The sequence below is a fragment of the Phragmites australis genome, chromosome 18 (assembly GCF_958298935.1).
Source record: "Phragmites australis chromosome 18, lpPhrAust1.1, whole genome shotgun sequence".
Lineage (NCBI taxonomy): Eukaryota > Viridiplantae > Streptophyta > Magnoliopsida > Poales > Poaceae > Phragmites > Phragmites australis.
Window position 1 is genome coordinate 1,507,690 of NC_084938.1, and position 19,065 is coordinate 1,526,754.

Consider the following 19,065-nt stretch of genomic DNA (forward strand, 5'->3'; position numbering starts at 1 on the left):
CCCATGTCTCTGCTCGAAATTCAACCTTCAAATGGTGTAGCACGCATCATGATACATACTCAATGATACGGATATTCGTCTGTTTTCTAACACAACATATATATTATGTTTCTAATTTTATTTAGATGTGAGTCAGAATAAACTTATATATGTGTGTGAATGTGAGTGTGATATACGTGTGTCATGCCTCATTTTTTTTTATGTTTCTGCACGTCGGATCACGATGGTCAGGATGAGGACCAGTAGTGCCGTCAACGGTCAACCACCCCTGTTCCCCGGGTTGCCCTCTCCAACTGTGGCTGGGCTTGAGTCAACGGTCAACTACCCCCGCGTTCACGGTGTGTGGAGAGGCCGGCCGGCGACGCTCCCTGCCATTTCCGCTCCTCTCTATAAAGGAGGTGAGCCGGCCTGTCGCCTTCTCTCCCCTCGCCTGTCCCTCTTTCACCTTCTCTTCCGGCCATCACACCCGTCTCTGGCTCTCTCTTCCGGCCTCCATTGTTGAAGGCTCAAGCTCTGTGGGGAAGGGAGCTCGGCTAAAAATGGGGACGCAAGCGCCGCAGAACTACCCTCCTGCCAAGGTACGTCCACCAGCATATACTCTCTCTCTCTCTCTCTCTCTCTCTCTCTCTCTCTCTCTCTCTCTCTCTCTCTCTCTCTCTCTCTCTCGTGTTTTCACTTTTCAGTCTTAATTTTCCTGACCATGCCTCGCCGGCCATGGCATCGTCTTTCGTTCAGTATTAATTTACCTTCTATACCTGCTTATCCATCCAAATAAGAACACACGAGCAAACTCAACACGATCTCTGGGATGGCATGAAATGGACAGAAGCTTGCTGTTGGTCCTCTGTTCTTGAGCTGTAATAGTAACTTCCTATGTAATTAAAATCATACTCCACTGTTTCTACAGTTTCTTTTTCCACTCTGTTTCAATTTCAACAGCTGTTTATTTTTCCACTCTGTTTCTACAGCAATTCTTTTTGTTTCAGAAATTATACAGGGGTAAGTAGAAACAAAAGAGTTTTAGTCTCTGGTTGTCTTTGGTCGCATGGTCCACACGCCGGTCCTGACTATGAACCATCTCTGTACTTTCAGTTCACTATCAGCTCCCCGTATTTCTCTGCAGCGTCCAAGACCGGCAATAGCTTTCACTACTTCTAATTTTCAGAGAAATTTCTAGTTCTGCTAGTTTGAGCGGTAGATGCTCCCTCTCTTGTCATATGATCCCTTTCCCTGGACTGCTGTTGAAGCATACTGCGGTTCAAGGCCCCGTTTGCGATGTATTGTCCATTTGTTCCAGTAGGAATATCATAGGAAACCACACATGTAGTCCGAAGAGATTGGGTGCTGCCGCTCCCCCAAAGTCCGAACGGGTATGAACAAATATTCACAAGCTAGTAGGATACACATACATAATCCAAACAGATTAGTTAGTCACAAGATCCAAGAACAAGATGTTAAATATCGGGTTCGGTAAGTTAGTAGAATATACTAATCACTTGCAGTGACGGAGCCCCCCTTGAAATTTTGGCCTAAGAACAAAGAAAATTAAAAAATATTCAAGTGATAAACTGTAATACTAACATATGGTACAATTTATAGCTATCAAAATAAAGAATCTTTTTATGAGGTGGCACTGATAAGCATCTGATGATCTTCGGCAACTAGACCATGTGCCTAGTCAACTGCCGAGAAGAAAAGAAAACACTACTAGTTGATCTCACTTAACATTCAAGTTTCAAAGATGCACTTTAGCTGAGTAGAAAATTGCTGCCACTGATCTGTCACTTGGTCGTCCGTTAGGGGGTTGGTTCTACGGATTATTGGTCCAAATAAAACTGCCTTGTTTTACCAAAAAAAAGTTAATAGTATAATGTTAAATTGTGAAATTCATATAATTTAGATAGCTCAAACTGCAGTGCTCGTTCATGTATGGAAAAGTATTGAAATTAATCGAAAGACCTTTGTGTGAATACTATCACTGTTAGACTATTCCCAACGGTTTCTCTTCGGGGACGAAAATCCCGTCGTGAAGGGATTTTCGTTCCATTCAGCGTTTCAACGGTTTCCTTTCACGGTTCCCGTCGCGAAGGAATTCTCAAGGTCATTCTCTTCATGACGTGATTCTCTCTCCTTTCCCTTCGCGATTCTCCTCGAAGGGAAGCTGTTGAAGATGAGAGAAAATAAAGGGAATAGGAACGAGAAAAGGAATCGAAAAGGGAACGAAATAAAGGAAATATGATTATAGATGGTCTTAGTACTTAGTAATCTCTTGCTACCTACCTGCAGCCTGCTTGCCACCATTGCTTGTACAGTGTTCTTTGTTCGTGAGAGCTTTGCGTGTGATCAATCAAAGTCCGCAGCTTGCCTTGCAAGTTTCAACCAATGGCCGCGCCAGCTAACAACGGCAACGGCAAAAACTTGCAGGATGGAAGGACCGCTAAGGAGAAGGCGATCGACGACTGGCTTCCGATCACCTCGTCGAGGAACGCCAAGTGGTGGTACTCCGCCTTCCACAATGTCACCGCCATGGTCGGTGCCGGCGTGCTCAGCCTTCCCTACGCCATGTCTGAGCTCGGATGGTACGCGCCAATTGTCCCCAATGTACCATGGCAACGCCTTACCTATGCGCTGATCAATTCAGACATCTCATGTTGCTACGTTTCACATAAATCTGCAGGGGTCCTGGCATCGCCGTGCTGATCTTGTCATGGATCATCACGCTGTACACGCTGTGGCAGATGGTGGAGATGCACGAGATGGTGCCGGGAAAGCGGTTCGACCGGTACCACGAGCTCGGGCAGCACGCGTTCGGCGAGAAGCTGGGGCTGTGGATCGTCGTGCCGCAGCAGCTGGTGGTGGAGGTCGGCGTGAACATCGTGTACATGGTCACCGGCGGCAAGTCCCTGAAGAAGTTCCACGACGTGATCTGCGACGGCAAGTGCAAAGACATCAAGACCACCTACTTCATCATGATCTTCGCCTCCGTCCACTTCGTCCTCTCCCAGCTCCCCAACTTCAACTCCATCTCCGGCGTCTCCCTCGCCGCCGCCGTCATGTCGCTCAGGTACACTTTTCACTTCACGCCCTTGCCTCAGCTGCTCCATTGCACTGTAGCAAATCCGGCAAATTTTCAGAAACTGTATCTAGCTATAATGATTACTGATATGAACACTCGTGGCAGCTACTCGACGATCGCTTGGGGCGCATCGGTGGAGAAGGGGAGGGTGGAGAACGTGGACTACCACCTGCGTGCGACGACAACGCCGGGGAAGGTGCTGAACTTCTTCAGCGCACTGGGCGATGTCGCGTTCGCTTACGCGGGGCACAATGTGGTGCTGGAGATCCAGGCCACCATCCCGTCAACGCCGGAGAAGCCATCCAAGAAGCCCATGTGGAAGGGTGTCATCGTCGCCTACATCGTCGTTGCTATTTGCTACTTCCCCGTCGCGCTCATCGGATACTGGGCCTTCGGTAACAATGTCGATGACAACATCCTCATCACCCTCTCCAAGCCCAAGTGGCTCATCGCCCTCGCCAACATGATGGTCGTCATCCATGTCATTGGCAGCTACCAGGTACCCATCTCTTCCATGTAACGCCGTTACATGCATGGAATTCTACTTTGTTTCCAAATGCGAGTGCTGATTTACTTAAAACTAAATGTTTTCGGTGGCACAGATTTATGCGATGCCGGTGTTCGACATGATAGAGACGGTGCTGGTGAAGAAGCTGCGCTTCCCACCCGGCCTCACGCTTCGTTTGATTGCCCGGAGTGTCTATGTTGGTAATGCCTCTGTCTGAACTAAACTCTTCAGTCTAAACTCTAAAGCTCTGCTCAAAAGATGGGTGTGCCACACTGATCAAAGAGGACTGAACAATTGGCTGTGTCAACCTCTGCAGCATTCACAATGTTCATAGCCATCACCTTCCCCTTCTTCGGTGGATTGCTCGGCTTCTTCGGTGGATTCGCCTTTGCGCCAACAACTTATTTCGTAAGCCCCCCCCCCCCCTCGTCCATTTATCCATTTTGTTTGAGTTCTTGCAGTGTCATAAAACATGTAATTGCACTGTATGTTCCAAATACAGGAGGCTGCATTATGCAGAATCCTACTAATGAGGAAGTCATAGTTATGTAATATGAGAGCTGATCAAATCTTGCTTGTTTCTGGCAGCTTCCCTGCATCATGTGGCTGGCAATCTACAAGCCCAAAAGGTTCAGCCTCTCATGGTTCACCAACTGGGTAAGAAACTAACAACTGATTAAGCAGCCTCTTCCTTTTGTTTCAGCAATAGAACTTCTCTAATTTTCCCTGTCTTTTCCCATGTTCTTCAGATCTGCATTATTCTTGGAGTGCTGCTGATGATACTGTCGCCGATTGGAGGACTTCGGCAGATCATCGTACAAGCTAAGACATACCAATTCTACTCGTAAACTACTGCCAGTCATCTTTCGCCTCGCGAACATGCAACAAATCAACCAGAGCGTCTACCGCGAGTTTTTTTGCCGTGCAAAATGGAAAAGGGGAAGTTCCAAGTACCAAAACTTGTTCCAGATGACGATGGTCCGAGACATGTCGTGAATATGTTAATTATTGATTAGTCCGGAGGGTTTGTGTTGGTTAATCATATACAGATATTATATGTATTGTTTGTCTGAATGCTGGTGGTTTCTATTGCTTAGACTGTCCAAATAAGTTAAAGAGGTAACACGTGTTTTGGTTTTGTGAAAGATTTGGTTTGGCAAATTTTGAAGTGTTTGACTTATGGTTCAATCCAGGTTTTAAGTTTGGGAAGATTTTATGAAAAAATTGTGATTTCATTTCTTGAAAGTTATTTAAAACAACATGGATGGTAAAGGCTCACAATTGAGAGATTAGATAGGTTATCTAGCAATATCGAGATATTGCAACGTATTATCCCGAAGCTATGTCATGAAGACGTTACGGTCGTTCGATGAATTAAAGAGAAAATAGAGCAAAATACCCTCGGTGGTAGTTAGGAGTGTACTAAAAGAGAAGAGTATTTTAGGGAAAAAAACTTGACATGCAAGAAAGCTCTCAATGTCTATAAATAGAATGGTAGGATTGTGTAGAAATGTGAACCAGCCATTTGAGCTCCTTGAGCCATTCATATAAGAGTTTTGTGTTAGGGTTTTAGAGGAGAGTAAGATGAGTGCTTAAGCTATGTATTAGGTGAGAACTTTGTGAGGAAAAATCTTTATAATCCGTCTAAAATAGGGTTGATCTCTGCAAGCAATAAAATTTGTGTTTACTCTTGTACTTGTATTCAACTCCTTCTAGTTTCTCTCTATTGGCTCCCTTATAAGTTTGCAAGTTTTTCGATTCTCAATTGCAAATTTTGTTTTCTTTTTCCTTTTGAGCTAAAATTTTTCACCTTGCTGGAGTCATTCTTCTTGTTGCTAGTGGTATAAAATTCACTTACTAATGTACAAGATTAGGTTTTAAATTCTCTTGCCTCTAAATTATCAACTTGAAGGATTTCTCTACCCAGTGTTCTTCTCTTGTATCTTTGAGTTTTGTTTCTCAAGTTCCAATCTTTGTGTGGGAATATCTCTTGGAATGATTTGTAATAGAACCTAATGTTCAATTCTATCCATGAGATTCATATTTTGGTTGAATTCCAAATTTGAATTTTTGAATTTTTGAGTTGTTGTTCTGTTTTGGTCGGAACTTACGGTCCAATCACGAACTTTTGGACTGAAGTTTCAAACCGTGATAGAGAACTCCAAGCCAGAGTCCATCCGGATACCCGGAATCTCCGAATTGCACTGAAACTTTTTGATGAACAGTTTTTCAATATTGAGTTTTCGTTTTTAAGTTTTGTTGATATTCGTTTTTAAGGTGCGTTAAGTAAAAATAGTAAAAAACTATAAAAAATTATTAAGACGTATATTCACCTTTTTAATCGTCGTTCTGGATCATACCATCTTCAATATAACAATACCATACTATGCATTGGGAGTAGTTTGATAGCGCGTTCAATTTAAGGGGGAGAAAAGTCCGAACTTTGATCAATCCAACTCCCATTTTCGTGGAAACCAAACCACTGAAACCAGTATTTGAGCCCAGGCGCATGGAAACCGTGTACCCGACGCAAGAAAGTGATGAGAAAAAACACATGCTATAAAGAAGCTGTAGATCGGTCGTGTGTACTATTCGTAGCATACGTGCCGTCTTATCTAGTAGCACAACACAAGAGAGCAGCAAGAGCACAACACTCGGAAGAATCAAGTAGACGTGGAGAGGACTTGTCACCAACCGGCCGGAAGTCTCCTCGCTAATTCGCATGCAGTACCAACCGTCACTGTTTGCTAGCACGACGTTTCATCGTAGAATTTTCAAGGAGAAACGGCGCGGCGTGTTGGTTTCATTCAGCTAGATTGCTGACTTGAAGGGTAAAACGAGACGAATTTAGATTGTAAGTTGAATGAGGGAACTTGAAGATGGCGCGTGGCACGTATATGACCTTAGTTTTTCTTTTCTTTTCTAGAACACGCATCTCAACTGACTTTTCGGAGCGCAACACAACCTCAACCAAATCAGTTCATACGGGACCAGTGACAGACACGATAGAAACAAGTAAGGAGGGATGCTCCTCTTCTTCCTCCTGTTGTTTTATCTCATCTCATTCTTCTTCTTCTCGTAAAAAAAATTACAAAGAGAGTTTAGGGCTCCCAAGTACGTCATGAGGGTAGTGGAGCTTAAGCTTAACAGGTCCCTATGATAGATTCGCCAACCGTCCATAATTACATATTACATGGCATCCGAGCCGTAGCTCAGTTGGCAATGACGGGGTGCAAGGAGTGCAAGGAGTGCTCACCTGAGCCAGCCGCGGTTCGAGCGTTGGTGCTCGCGCGGTATGCACGGGATTTTCCCGATTTTCGGCAGGTCCACACGAAGGGATCCGCTCGACCCTATCTTCAATGAAAAATGTAGAAATGGGTCTCACTGTTTTAAAAAAATTACATAAGTACATGTAAACTTTGTGAAATCTGTAAAAGCAAAATACCTGTAGTAGTAATTAACTAAATTTCACGTCACAATACAACAACCACGAACTGACACACCCAATGATAAAAAAAAAGAGAAATTAACCACCGACTGCCCCTGGCCGCTATTACCCGGGCCATCGGATGGGGATCGGACGCCCTGCATGGAGTCACGACGCACAAGCTGGCACCCCGGGTCGTCCTCCCTCCGCACCCGCGTCAGCTCGCCTGATGTCACCTCTCTTCCATCTTCTGCGCTCTATAAGGAGGACGAGCCTGCCTGCCGCCTCCGCTCCCTCCACCTCTCTCTCTCTCTCTCTCTCTCTCTCTCTCTCTGCTTCCATTGCTGAAGGTTCTGTGGCATCCAACGACCATCGTGAAGGCACTCCGCCGGCCATGGGGACGCAAGCACCCGAGAACTACGCACCTGCCAACGTATATACCTCCTCCATACACCATCCCTCTCTCTCTCTCTCTCTCTCTCTCTCTCTCTCTCTCTCTCTCTCTCTCATGTTTTCCGATGTTTTCACTTCAAGTTGATCTTGATCATGTCTCCCCGGCAATGCCAGCATCTTCTTCTTTTTTACTTTTGTCCATTTGTCCATTCTTGGGTTTTTATGCTTGCAAAAAAAAAAAACACGACTAGTGGCAATTAAAATATCCTTATTACACAGATTTTTGTGACAAAAGAAGATCAAACTCGAGCTTTGTTTGTGTCTGTGATCAATCAAACTCTGCAGCTAATAATAATTAATGGCCAAAAGTCGCAGGATGGAAGGAGCGCGCAGGAGAAGTCGATCGAGAATTGGCTTCCGATCAACTCGTCGAGGAACGCCAAGTGGTGGTACTCCGCCTTCCACAATGTCACCGCCATGGTCGGCGCCGGCGTGCTCGGCCTTCCCTACGCCATGTCTGAGCTCGGCTGGTACGTGTCATGAATCTACATATCTTCCATGGCGATCACCATAACCTGCTGATCATTTCAGTCATCTGTTACATTTCTCATGAATTTAATTCTGTTGGGTTTTCTTATTCCGATCGAACCGCGATTCGCAGGGGCCCCGGCATCGCGGTGCTGATCTTGTCATGGATCATCACGCTGTACACGCTGTGGCAGATGGTGGAGATGCACGAGATGGTGCCGGGCAAGCGGTTCGACCGGTACCACGAGCTCGGGCAGCACGCGTTCGGCGAGAAGCTGGGGCTATGGATCGTCGTGCCGCAGCAGCTGGTGGTGGAGGTCGGCGTGAATATCGTCTACATGGTCACCGGCGGCAACTCCTTGAAGAAGTTCCACGACGTGATCTGCGACGACAAGTGCAAGAACATCAAGCTCACCTACTTCATCATGATCTTCGCCTCCGTCCACTTTGTCCTCTCCCAGCTCCCCGACTTCAACTCCATCTCCGGCGTCTCCCTCGCCGCCGCCGTCATGTCACTCAGGTACCATTTCAATTACCCCATCGCTGTAGCAAATCCGGCAACTTTCTGATCACTGACATGAGCACTCATGACAGTTACTCCACAATCGCGTGGGGCACATCGGTGGACAAGGGGAAGCTGGCCGCCGTGGACTACAGCCTGCGCGCGACCACGACGCCGGGGAAGGTGTTCGGCTTCTTCGGGGCGCTAGGGAACGTGGCGTTCGCGTATGCGGGGCACAACGTGGTGCTGGAGATCCAGGCAACCATCCCGTCGACGCCGGAGAAGCCTTCCAAGAAGCCCATGTGGAGGGGCGTCGTCGTCGCCTACATCGTCGTCGCGTTGTGCTACTTCCCCGTCTCGCTCGTCGGGTATTGGGCCTTCGGCAACCAAGTCGATGACGACATCCTCGTCACACTCTCCAAGCCCAGGTGGCTCATCGCCGTCGCCAACATGATGGTCGTCATCCATGTCATTGGCAGCTACCAGGTGCATACATGTCTTCCATGTCACGCCGGTACATGGAGCTCATCACTCCATCATCTCTGAACCGAATGTTGTCGGCGGTGCAGATTTACGCGATGCCGGTGTTCGACATGATAGAGACGGTGCTGGTGAAGAAGTTACGCCTTCCTCCAGGCCTGACGCTCCGTCTGATTTCCCGGAGTGTCTATGTTGGTAATGCCTCTGTCTGAACTGAACTCTTCAGTCTAAACTCTCACCAAATGGGCGTCTCACACTGAACAAATAAGACTGATGAGATGCAACTTTTGCAGCGTTCACAATGTTCGTAGCCATCACTTTCCCCTTCTTCGATGGATTGCTCAGTTTCTTCGGTGGATTCGCCTTCGCACCGACAACTTATTTCGTAAGCTCCCGTTGATCCATTTACCCATTTTGTTTCTGCTCCAGTAATGCTGCATTTTTCTTAGTTTCTCGCAATGTCTTAATCATCAACATATATGATCAAGTCGTATAAATCGTTAATGTATAAAATCAAGTCCAGAGTAGTACCCTGAGAGCTGACCAAATCTTGCTTGTTTCTGGCAGCTTCCCTGCATCATGTGGCTTGCAATCTACAAGCCCAAAAGGTTCAGCCTCTCGTGGTTCACCAACTGGGTAAGAAACTATGAAGTAATTAAGTAGCATCTTCCTTAGAACTTCTCTAATTTTCTCTGTGTTCTCCATGTTCGTCAGATCTGCATTGTTATTGGAGTTCTGCTGATGGTACTGGCGCCGATTGGAGGACTTCGGAACATCGTCATAAAAGCCAAGACATACAAATTCTACCAGTAAATATGATTAACTCAATGCAAACCCCTGTTTCAAGCCATAATTTACGGACTCGAGACATGTCTTGGACCATCGTCAGCTGAAACAAGTTTTGAATTTGATATCATGAATTCCCATTTTTTGGCACGAACAGAAAACTTGCATTAGACGCTGTAATTGGTTCCTTGCATGGTCATTGGTCAGAAGACAATGACGTCGATGAGACATCAAAATGATCCAATGCAAGAAACCGATTACAGCGTCTATTGCGAGTTTTTTTATCGTGCCAAATTTTTTTGGGAATGCCATGGTATGAAATTCAAAACCTGTCCCAGCTGATGACGGTCCCGACATGTGGTGGTTTTGTTAATTAAGGTAAACTAGGAGTTTGTTTGAGCTAATCATGTATGTGTGTGTGTGTGTGAGGGAGTTGTGAAGCATTTCCCATTCTAGGGCAAAGTTGGGTTCTGTGTGCATGACAGAATGAATGCTGGTGGTTTGTATTTCTTTGATCCACAGTTCACTGTGTTTTGGAGCTGGGACTTTGAAAGAGTAGCTAGGTTATATGATGTTTGGAACTTAGGGAGATGTCTTTTTTCGGTGCTGGTACTCCTTCGGTCATATATACTTACCGTTTTGATTAAGATATGATCAAACTTTTAAAATTTTGATCGTCAATAATTTTCAAATTATTTAGTTTAGAAACATAAAAATCACACGTAGATTTGTCTAAAAAATATTTTTATAATATAATATTTTTATTAAATATTATAACTATATTCTAATAAATAATAATAATCAAAGTTGCGCATCGAATCGTAAAAAATAAAAAACTATAAGTCTCTGTAACTAGAGGAGTACTACATTATATGTTTTCTTCTTTCTGGAGAACACTCCTATGGATCTCACACGATGATCTGTATTCTAATGTTCTTAATGCATGGATGATAAAATTTTCGATATCTTGCTTCTAAATACTAACAGCAACCCTAGGTTGACCGAGAATCGTGATTAGTTCGTGCTGCCCGTTCCACCATGTAGGTTTAATCCTTCTCATCTCAAGGTAGAAAAACGAACAAGATTAAAATTAACTGCCCTCCTCACTACAACATTATCTGTGTGCATGAGAGAATGAATGCTGGTGGTTTGTATTTATTTGATCCACAGTTCACTGTGTTTCGGAGCTGGGACTTTGAAAGAGTAGCTAGGTTATATGATGTTTGGTACTTAGGGAGATGTCTTTTTCGTTGCTAGTACGCCTTCGGTCATATATACTTATCATTTTGATTAAAATCCGATCAAATTTTTAAAATTTTGATGTGAATAATTTTTAAAATATTTAGTTTGAAAACATAGAAATCACACATGTACATTTATCAATAAAATATTTTTATTAGATATTATAACTATATTTCAATAGAAAATAATGATTAAAGTTACACATCATAAATGATAAAATTTTCGAAATCTTGCTTCTAAATACTAACAGCAACCCTAGGTTGACCGAGGATCATGATTAGTTCGTGCTGCCCGTTCCACCATGTAGGTTTAATCCTTCTCATCTCAAGGTAGAAAAACGAACAAGATTAAAATCAACTGCCCTCCTCACTACAACATTATCAACATTATCAACGTACGCTATCCACTCGACAGTCTTATACCATTGCCAATATAAACAATGACATCAAGAGCTATACATGTCTCCCTAATATTAAACAGATGGTTAACAGCAGTTCCAAAAGACCTTGTGGCCACATGACAAGCCACATCTCCAAAAACTTCTGTCAAAGTGCAAAATTCTCGGGCAGTAGGATCTCACATACATATTGGTAAAAAGTAGTATAGGGACAATGGGTAACCGCCAGGACACCCTACTGTTCAGCAAAAGATTTAAGTTATCAAGAACAGGCGCTGCATAAATTAAAAGACTTTGTTTTCCATCTATCAGGCTACCTTTTTGTACAGTTTCCGATATTACATTCACAACAGGAAAATGCCTCTAAAAACTATCCCTCAAAAATGGCTCACACATAAGGTGTTCAAGAGCCAAGAAACAATCCTCCTTATGCCCCCCCCCCCCTCTCCTTCTCTTTTCTTTTTCCCGTCCTCTCTCATTTTGCCCTCTTTTTATCGAATAAACATCACCATCCAAATCTAAATAACCATTTGAGGATATGGAAAGTACAGAGATGGTCATTACTCCATGGCTGACCATAAACTCATTCTAAGAGAAGCACGCTCCATACAACTCCTCAAAGGCACCACGGCGGATTTCCCATACATTCCAGGCTCGCTACATCGATCACCAACCAATCACTTGGCTCCAAAACTTGGCAGTTCATAAAAGTGTGTACAGGACAGCAACCATCAGGGTTGATGTGACACGATCTTTCATCAGGTCACTTTGTATACCGATGATATCAAAAAAACAGCTATGCAGATCAGTCATGCCAACAGGGCTCCTGTAAAGTATCAAAAATGGAATGGTCCAGAAGCAGTTAATCTATTTCGCCCTCTTCCACATCAACCACTGGCTCATCTGTGAAATCACCTTCCTCATCCTCTTCATCATTTTTCATATATAATCCAAGCTTTTCTAGGGGGTTGCCTCCCAATTGAAACCCAAGAGCCTCAGGCATATGAGTTGGACTTCTTCCACCAACCGAGCTAGGTATCTGTTCACCTGAGGCACTTCCAAGCATTTCAAGATCTTTCAAAAAGAGGCTCCCTTCATTGATTTCTACAGTTCTCTCCATCTGCAAGCCAACAGTATTTACACTTCATAGTATGGTAACAGTAGAGCGTGATGATGCTGGTGGGAAGCTTACATAAGACATTACCTCTTGCAAGGCTTTACGAGCTGCTTCTCTCTCAAGTTCTCTTTGCCGCTTAGCTTCTGCAGCAGCCTCAGCAGCTGCTGCTGCTTCAGCCCTCTTGCGTGCATCATCTGCAGCTTTAGCCTCAGCTTGCAACCGGGCTCTCTCTGTAATAAAAATAATGTCACATAACTGCAGCAGGCTTATAGCCAAATGTTTCTATTGCATCTAACCTTCTCTTTGTAACCTCTCAAGCTCCTCCCTCTTGCGTCGAAGCTTCTCAGGATCCTTTTTTGTAACCTGATATTAACAATCAGGTGAAGCTTACTGGGAACAACACCAGCCAAGCCTAGACAAAAATGCCCACAACGAACCATTTTCGCATACACACCTGGTCAAGGGCCTTTTCACGAGCCTTAAGAATTGTATCGGCAAAGCGGCTTCTCAGAAGGGCAGCTCGGATTTGCTTTCCAGGGGAGACCTGCTTCTCAGACACATTTTCCCCTAAAATTTTCATATAGACCTGTAAGGCAACCCATTTTTTCTACCATAGAAGTTTTGGGTATTCACAGGCCACCATGAAAATTCATGCTTACCCTCACCATCAGCAGAAACAGATATAGGATCTGTACTTTGCTCTGGTAGACTTAGCGTGTTCAATGAATCTGTAAATAGAAGAATCGAAAGTGCATAAGATATAAGAAGCCATTCTGGGACTGCAAAGTTCAGGAAATGCTATCTACAAGCAATTGGAGAGGTGCCGTGTCAAGTGTCCTGTCTTTCAAACAAAACATGCTGGCATATATAGGAATTTTATAAACAAGCCCAGTATAATAAAGATTCAAAGGGATTAAGGGAACGATCCTACTTAAAAGACATATTCAATTATTGACCTCTGAAGCTATCTACCTAATAATTGACCCATCGGAGATGAACTCTTGATATGTCACTGCTTCCAACAAATAGCTATTAGGAAGGTTTAAACGAATAAGATTTGGACGGGCAGCTCAACCAATTGGCTTGGATTATCTTGGGTCAAATGTAACCCATATCATTATATGGAGTCTAAAACTATAAATGGGTTCGATCCATTGGCTCACTTGAGATAGTACTTGTACAACAAAAGATGTGCCAATAGTCTCATTCAGACAAACATGGGTAAAATACTTGTTGTAAAATGTTTGGACTTTGGACTTGCAAGTGTCACTGCCTCCTGTAGTCTGGTTGATTTTGGGTTGGGTTCCATGAGGTTATATTTGTTGTAATAGGAGGGTTTGATTGAGATTCAAAATACTGATAGGCCTATTAAGCAAAACATCTTACCCTTTTCCTGATCCAAGTGATCCACAGGTAGAAATTTTTCCTGCATTAGAAAAGAAACAGACAACAACCATGAAGACACTATCCCCTACAATATCCTTCGTGTCAACAGAATGAAAGGTGTACGTAAGAACCTTGACCCCACTATTTTGCTGAAGAGCTTTGACATCCAAATCACTTCCAGAAGAGCTACTTGAATCTGAATCTTGAGGTAAAAACAGAAATCTCATCAGTATGTTGGATATGACAATCCAGACAAGCTAAGGAAAAAAGACAAGAAAGAGAAACAGTATGCAGCAGGAGAAGTTTGCAGGTTTTCTCCATGCTTGTTCTACTGCCTATTATCAGGTAAGACTGTAAAAAGGAAGTTTATAAACTCCAAGTTAAAGGTTTTGTGCATTTTGATTGCTTGGCTCTAAGACAATATTTGGAAAGTTGCAGTTTGTTGGCCGCCCTAATAAAAATCAGATTTTGTACATTTTTAATTTAAATGGAATAACATCAATAACTTATAATATACAGCAACAACAACAGCCTTTGTCCCAAGCAAGTTGGGGTAGGCTAGAGATGAAACCCACAAGAACCAACTAAAAAGATGATGTGAAAACAGTAACGATTAATATACCTCATCAAAATCATGCCATCAGATTAAATGTCACTTTTTTTAGACAAACAGTAAGGGATCCATTCATTAATGGTGCAGGTCAAGAGAGAGCCTTTAAAAAGCACACTGGTCTTTTCAAAGGTATAATTCAATCAAAACAAAAAACAGAGGCCTCATCTTACTGAACTACAACAAAAGGATTCTCCAGAATTGCTGTAGTGGTATGCACAGAATAGTCCAGAAATACAGAAGGATAATCAAATGTGTGGATTGATCAACTGACCTTGCCAATACACAAATGATTCATGAACACCTATCAATAACTGAAGTTAGATCCTATCATGCAGGGAAATACTTGGTGCAAATGTTTCTTCATGGAACTCGACACAATTGGGACTCCTAATAGAACTAAAAGCTGCTATAACTGGCTAGAAATATTGCATTCTCTCTATGGAATTACAGCTGGCATGGACTGGCAAAACAATGGGTTTGGCCCCCCTATGTAGCTCAGAATCACAAGCATGGCACATTAAAAAATGAAAAAGAGAAGCAATATCGTAAGCGAGGCATAACTAAATTTAGCACTAAACCGTACACTGTTGTGTCATCATGATCTGTGCTGCCTGCTATTCCAAGATGGCTTCACCAAGGTGAAATGTGCACAACACTATAAAAGGTGAGGGCCAAAGAAGAAAATGAAGCATGGCCATGTAGGCTTATAGCTTTATATTCCATCAAACATGTGAAGTTGATGTAAATTTTTTATGGTGCAATAGATTCTACCCTGAGCTCAATTGCTAGCAGCACAAATACACAGGCATGTTGGCTCCTTTCACTGGCATCTTAATGAAGCCTAATACTAACATGGGGTTACTAACAATAAAATGTGGCATTTACCGAATACCTGTCGTTCTGAATTTAACGAAACTAGAAACAGGCAGTCCACTGCTGAGAAACAAAGAGAATAATACTGCCGGTCTCAATTCAAGACATCAAAAATTGATCTATCCACTTTCCCAACTATGCTAGGGTCATGCAATGATGCAACATAACATGCAAAACATGGGTGGAAAGCCAACAGTACATTGTCGCATCGTGCACAAAACAATTTGCTGAATCCAGTATAATAGTAGTGAGAATAAGAAGTTTGGGATGTGCCTTGTGAAAATAAATGAAATTACATACCAGTTGAGGATGATTCTGAGTCACTAGAACTGCTAGATGTACTATGCTTGCTGCTTCTGTCTGCTGTTTCATCTTCAAATACCACAGGAGGAAGATTTGAAACTGGAAGGTCATTCTCCCCAATATCAACGTCTTCATCAACGAGCTCATTGCCTGCTAACATGCATATAAAGTTTTAACTCACATGAACAATGGGTATCATAAATGAGCAATGGATGATGAGAAATAGACCTTCTTCATGATGCACCGATGGATTGATGAGCTCATACTGACTTCGAGACTGTTGAACAGAGCATAAAACAATTATTTACCAAAATAACCAATGAAATATCAAACTCTAATACAGCAGCACCCACCTCAACCTCATCGGTGTCCTCTTTTGCAAGGTTTCTTGACTGATTGACCTTATCATAGTCGTCAAGAAGCTTCTGTATTTCAAATAGTATATCATCACTGAGAACATCCATATCAAGCTCTAACTCATCTTCATTGGCATCACAATCATGAGCATGACTTCTTATGAACTCAACTACATGATCTGGAATCAATGCACCATATGATTGTAGTCTTGCACTTAAATCATATTTTTGCTCATTTGTCATTGTTCCCTTTCCAATTGGAACAACAGCCTCTGCCACTGGAGTATCTTGTACCAAAGGAGAAGTTTTCCTCTTCTTTGGTTGCAAAACTGGATTGTCCACCACATCTTCTTTCTGAAAGATGTCTTTCTTAGATGCACTTTTCCTTGAGGGCTTTTTCTCAGTGGGGTGTTCTTTCTCAATGGCATCTCTCTTAGTTGCATTCTTTTTTGTGGGTTTCTTTTCGATAAACCTCACAGGAGGCTTCTCGTCAGGTTGAGGAAGCTTCTCCCTCACAGGAGGCTTCTCGTCTGATTGAGGAAGCTTCTTTTCAATAAACTTCCATCGAGATTCAAAGTTTTTGTTCAAAGATGTAGCCATTACATGGACATAATTATTGGCCGGGTTATAAGCCATAGCATTGCTGAAAGTAAGCCTCACATCTGCAGCAAAATCCCAAGGTGTAGAGTACATGCCTGCATTCAACCTTTTCTGGATCGTACCCAAATCCATGGGCTCCTTGACTATATCAAAATAATCAGGAAGTTTTAACTTCACAACATCAACTGGGGCAAGAAACGGGCCTGACCACTTATGGGTCATAAGGAACTTCAGAAGGTTGGCACATTGTTTAAACGATGCTGTGTAGTCAGTAGAGCTGACCACAGGTGGAGCCAATGATGGTGGCACTCTCCTGTCCGACTGCACCGAATTGCTCCACTTGAGCTTCTCAACCTTTTTCTTAGGGTGCACATCACCTCCGGGTGCTGACGCCACCCCACCATTCATGCTCACCGCAGCCCCTCTTGAAAACAGCCTATTCTGGAGGGCCCTCACCTGTGCAAGCTCCTCACGGAGCCTCATCTCCAGATCTTTCTTATCCATGGCCGTCATCCTCGGCAGCGAGAAGACCTCCCGGGGCACATTGAAGCCCGGAGCCCCTTCCCCCTCCTCCGTATTCATGCTGACGCATTTCCTTTTCGTGGGTGCGCAGGAGCTCCCTGAGTCAATCCGGGCCGGGCTCCCAAGCCTCTTTGACTCCCCCGCTGTCTCCACCCCATGCCGATAATCCGGCACGAAGCCGAGCGGGTGCCCCTTCGAGAACCTGTGCGTCTTCCCCATCATTGCTGGAGCGGAGACGCGCAGCGCCGCCTCCTCACGACCGCAATGCGCCGCCTCGGCCGCAAAATTCCACCACAATTCCGCAAAACCTAACCCTAACCCCCCCCCCCCCCAAGCGAGAGGCTAGCTTATTCCGCGGTCGCCGGGAGCAGGAGGCGACCGGCAAAACCCTCGAATCGAGGGGCTAAGCAGCTCGATTGGACGCTTCCGCGGCGAGGGTATCGAGCGAACTCACCGAGCACCGCCGCCGCCACACCAGCCGGCGCCGCCGATGAGAGATCTCGAGGCCTTCCGCAGGCACCGGCGCCGCCGTCCGCGGCGCGAACCCCGGGGCTCTTCTTGCTCGGGCGGCGCGCGGAGCGGAGGCGGCGAGGGGGCGGGGCGGGGCGAGGCGGCCAGAGACTAGGGGTTTCTCTCTCCTCCGCCTCCGTCTCCTCGCGGTTCCCTCTTCGCTCCTCGCTGTCGTGTCGCTCGCGACTCGTGAGCCTTCCAGGCTCGAATCACGAGGCGGGGCCCCTTTGTAAGCGTCCGGTGTAGCAGTACGCCTGGTGACTGAGGTGTGGGCCTCCCTGCTTCGTGGCCCACCGAGCAGTGAGCGAGACGTGACGGGCGCGACGACCGGCTGGGACTCTGGATTGGGAGATCGAGGCCGTTGGGTTTTTGGAACGGACGGCGATAACGGCGGTTGCGTGTCCATAGGGGCTAGTGCTTCATTGTTAGAAGCACGTGCCGATTCTTACAAACCAGCTGCACTGCACCGGCGGTTTATCTTAAGAAAGAATTTATTACACCGGCAGTTTGCGAGGTTCAGTGATGAATTTAGAAAATTATTTGAAACCACTCTGGTGCATTCTTAACAAAATATGTGAAATGATTAATTCGACTGTTTGTATGAACATATGCGTATTTATAGGATAGATATAGCTCTAGTTTGCTTCTATATCCAAATATCTTCTTTAGATATTGGATGTCAATCATATTGATTAAGAAGCATGGTTTATTCACATAGAATTAAAGATGAGAAACATAAAAGGTGTATTTTTTATTATGTGTCAGACTAAATGTTGTGCAATGTATATTTATAATAAAATTATGAAGTAAAGTAGCCTTAGTATAATGCTGTACTGAATAGATTCGGGATATGCAAATAAGATAATAAAGATAGGAAAGATGCTAAAAAATGCCCGGATATATATAATGTGTCTAGGATGAGTAATTTTGATGGGATAAATCTGACTCATATCACCACATCTTAACCAACCTTAATAGGATTTACCACCTGATTTTGGAGCTTGGTACCTCGCATGCCATCATATAGCTTTATGATAAGCACCTACTTTTCAGCAGGGGAAGGGGCTTAGCATTCTATCTGTTGTATACGGGGTGATATTTGACCGAAACTCTCCAATAGACGGTAACATATATGTTGAGAGATAAAACAGGAAATGCGTAGGTAAGGGCTAACTTTGAAGAGTGATTTCAATATTGATTTTGATCGATTGACCACCAGACAGGAAGGATGAGATAGCCCCAAAGACAGCTTATTGGAAAGAGGAGAGAGAGAATGAGCTATGGAAATATATCATTTCAAATAGTACATCGGCACCGATAATATTTATAAAAATATATCATTCCAAATAGAACGAGTTATATATTATATATGGTTTTTTTTTATAATGAATCTAGCTATATCAATCTTATGTTGTTAATATATATGATTTTTTTTATTGGTAGCCA

At 43.9% G+C, this 19,065-nt stretch overlaps 3 protein-coding genes across 5 annotated transcripts; 2 read left to right on the top strand and 1 right to left on the bottom strand.

Annotated features, from left to right (window-relative positions):
* The first annotated feature begins 399 nt into the window (after positions 1 to 399).
* LOC133898991 (lysine histidine transporter 1-like) lies at positions 400 to 4,729 on the top strand. The gene is made up of 8 exons (XM_062339846.1): positions 400 to 578; positions 2,425 to 2,579; positions 2,678 to 3,064; positions 3,182 to 3,575; positions 3,679 to 3,784; positions 3,901 to 3,992; positions 4,173 to 4,241; positions 4,334 to 4,729. Exons 1-8 carry the CDS (start codon positions 540 to 542, stop codon positions 4,430 to 4,432), a joined length of 1,341 nt encoding a protein of 446 aa, XP_062195830.1. The 5' UTR covers positions 400 to 539; the 3' UTR covers positions 4,433 to 4,729.
* A 2,563-nt stretch (positions 4,730 to 7,292) lies between these two features.
* LOC133899606 (lysine histidine transporter 1-like) lies at positions 7,293 to 10,285 on the top strand. Of its 2 annotated transcripts, none has more exons than XM_062340616.1 (8): positions 7,293 to 7,444; positions 7,774 to 7,934; positions 8,066 to 8,452; positions 8,527 to 8,920; positions 9,004 to 9,109; positions 9,208 to 9,299; positions 9,482 to 9,550; positions 9,629 to 10,285. In XM_062340616.1, exons 1-8 carry the CDS (start codon positions 7,406 to 7,408, stop codon positions 9,725 to 9,727), a joined length of 1,347 nt encoding a protein of 448 aa, XP_062196600.1. In that variant the 5' UTR covers positions 7,293 to 7,405; the 3' UTR covers positions 9,728 to 10,285. The 2 variants fall into 2 exon arrangements, with proteins under 2 accessions (XP_062196600.1, XP_062196601.1); XM_062340617.1 differs by having other exon boundaries at positions 7,297 to 7,444; positions 7,780 to 7,934.
* Positions 10,286 to 11,598: 1,313 nt separating this feature from the next.
* Positions 11,599 to 17,817, bottom strand: LOC133898721 (transcription factor GTE9-like). Of its 2 annotated transcripts, none has more exons than XM_062339403.1 (10): positions 15,985 to 17,817; positions 15,860 to 15,908; positions 15,629 to 15,781; positions 13,974 to 14,038; positions 13,843 to 13,882; positions 13,116 to 13,184; positions 12,911 to 13,023; positions 12,753 to 12,819; positions 12,544 to 12,686; positions 11,599 to 12,459 (listed from the first exon to the last, which is right to left on the bottom strand). In XM_062339403.1, the coding sequence occupies exons 1-10, from the start codon at positions 17,329 to 17,331 to the stop codon at positions 12,202 to 12,204; spliced, it is 2,304 nt and encodes a 767-aa protein (XP_062195387.1). In that variant the 5' UTR covers positions 17,332 to 17,817; the 3' UTR covers positions 11,599 to 12,201. The 2 variants fall into 2 exon arrangements, with proteins under 2 accessions (XP_062195387.1, XP_062195386.1); XM_062339402.1 differs by having other exon boundaries at positions 13,974 to 14,044.
* Positions 17,818 to 19,065: the final 1,248 nt, after the last annotated feature.

Excerpts from the sequence above, each read along its gene's own strand:
- LOC133899606 (XM_062340616.1), top strand. The coding sequence starts at position 7,406 with ATGGGGACGCAAGCACCCGAGAACTACGCACCTGCCAAC. Across the intron at positions 7,935-8,065 it reads GCCATGTCTGAGCTCGGCTG|GGGCCCCGGCATCGCGGTGC; the intron begins GTACGTGTCATG and ends CGCGATTCGCAG. Across the intron at positions 9,300-9,481 it reads TCGCACCGACAACTTATTTC|CTTCCCTGCATCATGTGGCT; the intron begins GTAAGCTCCCGT and ends TGTTTCTGGCAG.
- LOC133898991 (XM_062339846.1), top strand. The coding sequence starts at position 540 with ATGGGGACGCAAGCGCCGCAGAACTACCCTCCTGCCAAG. Across the intron at positions 579-2,424 it reads AGAACTACCCTCCTGCCAAG|GATGGAAGGACCGCTAAGGA; the intron begins GTACGTCCACCA and ends AAAAACTTGCAG. Across the intron at positions 2,580-2,677 it reads GCCATGTCTGAGCTCGGATG|GGGTCCTGGCATCGCCGTGC; the intron begins GTACGCGCCAAT and ends ATAAATCTGCAG.
- LOC133898721 (XM_062339402.1), bottom strand. The coding sequence starts at position 17,331 with ATGATGGGGAAGACGCACAGGTTCTCGAAGGGGCACCCGCTCGGCTTC. Across the intron at positions 15,782-15,859 it reads ATCGGTGCATCATGAAGAAG|GCAATGAGCTCGTTGATGAA; the intron begins GTCTATTTCTCA and ends GCATGTTAGCAG. Across the intron at positions 13,883-13,973 it reads AGCAAAATAGTGGGGTCAAG|GAAAAATTTCTACCTGTGGA; the intron begins GTTCTTACGTAC and ends TTTCTAATGCAG.